This window comes from Raphanus sativus, unplaced genomic scaffold (assembly GCF_000801105.2).
Source record: "Raphanus sativus cultivar WK10039 unplaced genomic scaffold, ASM80110v3 Scaffold3067, whole genome shotgun sequence".
Lineage (NCBI taxonomy): Eukaryota > Viridiplantae > Streptophyta > Magnoliopsida > Brassicales > Brassicaceae > Raphanus > Raphanus sativus.
In genome coordinates this window covers 7,757-12,522 of record NW_026618374.1, presented here as the reverse complement: position 1 = coordinate 12,522, position 4,766 = coordinate 7,757, and the positions used below count along the sequence as shown (strand labels likewise).

The 4,766-nt window shown below is 32.4% G+C and overlaps 1 protein-coding gene across 2 annotated transcripts; it reads right to left on the bottom strand.

Annotated features, from left to right (window-relative positions):
* Positions 1 to 1,853: 1,853 nt before the first annotated feature.
* On the bottom strand, positions 1,854 to 4,378 carry LOC108836130 (growth-regulating factor 4). Of its 2 annotated transcripts, none has more exons than XM_018609331.2 (4): positions 4,012 to 4,378; positions 3,707 to 3,898; positions 3,138 to 3,399; positions 1,854 to 2,450 (listed from the first exon to the last, which is right to left on the bottom strand). In XM_018609331.2, exons 1-4 carry the CDS (start codon positions 4,226 to 4,228, stop codon positions 2,024 to 2,026), a joined length of 1,098 nt encoding a protein of 365 aa, XP_018464833.1. In that variant the 5' UTR covers positions 4,229 to 4,378; the 3' UTR covers positions 1,854 to 2,023. The 2 variants fall into 2 exon arrangements, with proteins under 2 accessions (XP_018464833.1, XP_018464832.1); XM_018609330.2 differs by having other exon boundaries at positions 3,138 to 3,420; positions 4,012 to 4,374.
* Between the last annotated feature and the right edge of the window lie 388 nt (positions 4,379 to 4,766).

The following is a 4,766-nucleotide window of genomic DNA, read 5'->3' as shown; positions in this document are numbered from 1 at the left end:
TTTCAAATCAAAATAATAATTTAAAATTTATTTATATCAAAAATTGAGTCAAAATATGCATATATTCAAAATTTTATTTTTACTAAAATATTTTCCAATAACCATTATTAAAAATGTTTTCAATATATATAAGAAAAATACAACAAAAGATTAATTTCATATACCAACTTAAATTATGGTTTTTATATTTCACATTAAACTTTAAGAATATAATATATATGATTATTTATAAGATGGTACATATAAAATACTATTAATTATATGATTATTTATATGATGGACCAATACAATTAATTATATGATGACATATATATGATACATAATAGTGACTAGGGATGGACGTTCAGGTATCCATTCCGATTCGTTTCGGATCTGTTTGGGTTTCGGGTTTCCGGGGTCAAAGATTTCAGCCCCATTCATATATTTCTAAATTTCAGTTCGATTTATGACTAGGATTGGGCATTCTGGTATCCATTCGGGTTCGTTTCGGATCTGTTTGAGTTTTGGGTTTCCGGGGTCAAGTATTTCAGCCCAATTCAGATATTTCTAGATTTCAGTTCGAATTATATTCAGATCTTTACGAGTTCAGTTCGGGTTCGGATAATCCATTTAAATTATTTTTAAAAATTTATTATATATTTTGGATTTCTTAAAATCTATAAATAAAATAATATATTGTATATAAATCTGAATAACATATATCAGAATACCTAAATTTAACATATAAATTGATTTGGTTTAAATTTTGGATCAAAAGTCAATAATTATGTTAAATATTTTTGGTGTTTTGAGTGTACTTCCACTATGTTAGATATTTATGTTTGACTATTTTTATATATTTTCAAGTATTTAAACCAACCTAAAAGTATCATGTATATTCTAGATGTTTTTATATACATTAAAACTAAAAAATAATTAATATATATATATATAAGTATATAAATCTTTTTCGGATACATTTTGATTTAAAATACTTTGGTTCGAATTGGTTATTGTTTTGGTTGTCTAAATATCAAAATTTTGAATAATTTGGATATTTAATCAATTTTGGTTCGGGTTTGGTATTACTCTTTCAGATCTGATCGGTTCGGTTCTTCGGATTTGAATTTTTTATCCATCTTTGATATTGACATGAAAAATAAATAGCAATATATATTTGAAATATACACCCTCACCCGCACGGGCGTGCAGGTCAAAATCAGTTTCTTTTACAATTAAGTTTTAGTTTCCTTTATACTTTTAGGTTACTATATAATGTGATCTCTTGGTTTGTAAGAGACACAACTTTTGAATCATTAATTAATATAACTTTAGAGTTTTGGGTTTTAAAGAACACAATCTCTTGAATCCTTATTTCTGGGCATTTTTTTAGAATTCAACAGATTTAAGAAGACATAGATAACGAGTATTCTCAAAATTCAATGATATCTTTGCATTATCAGTTACTATTATTACTTCCGCTCTAGAGATTAAAATTAATTGTTGGAAGTTAAATCTTTATTGATCATAGAAAACCATTATATAAGTTATTGACATAAGATATCATTAACCTAAATAAAAGGAAAAATACCTATAAGCTTAATTAACGTAAAATAGAAAATTATCAAAATCATAACTCTTATTATATCAAAACCATATGCCATATAATTTTGCTTCACAGATTAGTAGGGAAAGAATCCAATGTTCCCTGCTTGATTCACTTTAGATATGGTGTTCAGTTTTCTATGTAGTTTAGGTTTCAATAGATTAGAATGACTCCTTTTTATTCACATTGTAACTACAATCTTTCCTAATTCCTATAACCAGCAAATTCAAGAAAACTTAAAAAGAAAGGACTGATAAGCAGCTTTGAATGCATAAAAACTCTTGTTTGATATATTTTTTCTTTTTTTTTTGCTTAACGATTTAGATATTAAAATTTATGCAGGGAAAAAGAAAACAATTCATAGAAAAACATTTGCAAGAAATGCACACTCAAAGGTAGCTAAAAGAGGACTTGGTTTGTTTATTTATAACTCTTTCTTCAACGAAAGACTTCTGTTGAGATTCCCATTTGATGAAGAAGACTGGAAGTCGGAGAGGCTGACCTCAAGGCTTCAGCCAATGGTCCATCCATATTCTGGTGGTTCCCTCCACTGCTCCAACAATTCATGCTTTGTTGATGCTCCTTCTCATTGTTGTTGTTGTTGTTGTTGTTTCTCATGTTTGCTTCTTCTTCTTCTTCATTGCATGTGGAAAGTTTTAGAGAAACATCTGATGAAGCGTTACTGGGCATGGAGACGGAATGATGACTTGTCGATGAGTTCATTGGACGTGGGGTGGAGTCTGATGTTCGTGGCCAATCCTTAAAGAAATGCCTCAGGATGTGACCATCGCTTGTTCCTCCATCGTGAGCTTCATATGGCCTCTTGTTGTTGTTGTTGCTTTCTTGTTTCATATCTGAAGAACAACTGTGAGAGACAAACTTTTGTGATTAGAACAAGACATGAACATTTTCAAAAGGACATCCAAACAAGAAAGTTTCATATTCTTAATTGAGATTAAAGACTGGTTATCTCAATAACCAAAATGTACTACTAATTCTACCATCATCAAAGATACTTGGTTAAAATCTGAGAGTTTTTTTATATATGTTTTTAAGGGGAAGTGGTTGCAGAATCTGAGAGCTTTTTTTCTTTCTTCTGAGCAGGTTTTGTCAGCTTTCACTGAGGCCCTACTATCTCATCATTTCAAAAATATCTCTCTCTTTCTATTTATGTGATTGAAAAGTCTCACCCAACTAGCCAAAAAAAAAGATTCTATCAAATCCAACTGTTATCAATATTATTCAACAAAAGAAGGAAAATAAGAATATAAGTTTTTATTTAGTTCACAGAATGATGATAATAATTATCTGTCTCCCAATTGCCAGCATTACACCTTTGCTCACAGCATTACGTAACAGTGTAACAACTATTCCCAAATCCCCAACAACAAGATTGTAACAACTTAAAGACATCTATAAAAATATATGTACTAAAAATTAAATCCTTTGTAATTAGTTATTCTGTTATTATGCAAAATGCTTGTCTGAAGAATCCTGACTAAAGCTAGCAATGCCAATGACTTGAAATAAACAAAGTGTTTTCCTTTGGTACCTTAAATGACTATTAAGATGGAGATCTTGAGTTGAAGAATGTGAAGAGCAGAGATTGTTTGGTCCATGACCAAGCTCCTCGCCTAAGGCAAAAGAAGATACGGCATTTGTGGCAGTATTTGTGCTGGTTTCCACAGGCTTTCTTGAACGGTTTCGACCACGGTGGATATGGCGGTCGCAATACTTGTAACTGCCTACAACATCCCTCGAACATCTCCATTTCTTCCCGTCCGTTCTCTTGCACCTCCCTGGCTCAGGATCCACTGCTCCTCTTCCCCAGTACCCTGTTTTATATTAGTGTGTGTTCATTAGTAACACGTTGTTACTAACATACTAACAAACATTAACAACAACAAAACGTACTCATGACATTAAGTTTCTCTTCTATGATTCTCACAGGTCTTCTAAAAAGTGGTTTATAGTCCTTACAGGATTGCAAAGCAGCCCCATATATACATGTATTTACTTTATTGTTTAGAGAGCTTATAAAGTTTAGCTAGTTTTCTTTAACCAAAAATATAGTTTCCATACAAAAGAAATGAAGTAGACATGAGAGAGAGAGGGACTCACAGGGTTGGTAATGGGGGAAGTTATGTGGCAGAGGATAGTGAAGGAAGTTCAAATGAGACTGATGGAAGAGACTTTTCTTGATTGGTATGAGGAGCTCTTGAGGAACAGAAGCACCAGCCGACATGTATCTGTATATCAGTGCTTGTAGCTCAAGTTCTTGCCACTGTGCCAAGGTAAAAAAGTTTCCCATCTCTACAAATTTCACATAGAAAAGACAGAAAAAAACTCAGATAAGCAAATCAGCAACAGCCTCAAGATTTGAGGGAAAAAATGCTTGCCCTTTTCAAAAGATAGGAAACACTTACTGAGAAACCTAGAAGAGGAAGAGGAAGAATCAGGAGAGAAACATGAGTACGATGAAGAAGAGGTGGCTTCAGGGACAAAGAGAGGTAGAGCAGTAGCAGAAGTTGCAGTTTGGGATTGAATCTGATGGGAGAAAGAGTTGGACATCTTAGTTGCATACCTTTGTTCTTCTGACTCATTCTGCTGCTGACTTCTCCATTGCTTGAGTTGCGAGTCCATGGAGTGGAGAGACAGAAAAAGAGAGAAATGTTTTGGTTGCTTTTGGGATAGTATTTTCTCCACTTATCTGTGTCTAAAGAAAATCTGGCTTAATAAGCAAAGACAATGAAACAAAAGTCTTTTTTATTTGGCCTATGACCCCCAAAAAGAGAGAAAACTCTCTTTCACTGCAGGCAGTTGCTAAATAAAATTAAAGTACAAAGAGTGGTTTTTATATAATATCTGATAGTGTTCTGTCTTAATTGAAAATAGTTTCCGTTCTTTATTTAACATAAAATTATGTATGTCAGAAATCTACGAAAGAAAGCACTGCAAGATGTAGTGATAGTAACCTGCAGTGTTTATGTCTAACTGCTTGGAAATATCACTTCTTTTATAATCACATTTTAATATTCCATACCGTAATAGCTTAAAATAAAAGAGAAATGAGGACCCTACACTACAAGAAAACACGATTTTAACAATGACCATTTTCCTCGCTAAATCGTCGTAAATACGTCTTGACGATGATTTTGCGAGGAAACGCATATCGTCGTTA

Bases quoted from the DNA above. Each gene is read 5' to 3' on its own strand.
- LOC108836130 (XM_018609330.2), bottom strand. From the start codon at position 4,228: ATGGACTCGCAACTCAAGCAATGGAGAAGTCAGCAGCAGAATGAGTCA. The intron at 3,421-3,706 runs GTGAGTCCCTCT...AATATAAAACAG, and splicing joins CTTCCCCCATTACCAACCCT to GGTACTGGGGAAGAGGAGCA. The intron at 2,451-3,137 runs GTACCAAAGGAA...TGTCTCTCACAG, and splicing joins CATCTTAATAGTCATTTAAG to TTGTTCTTCAGATATGAAAC.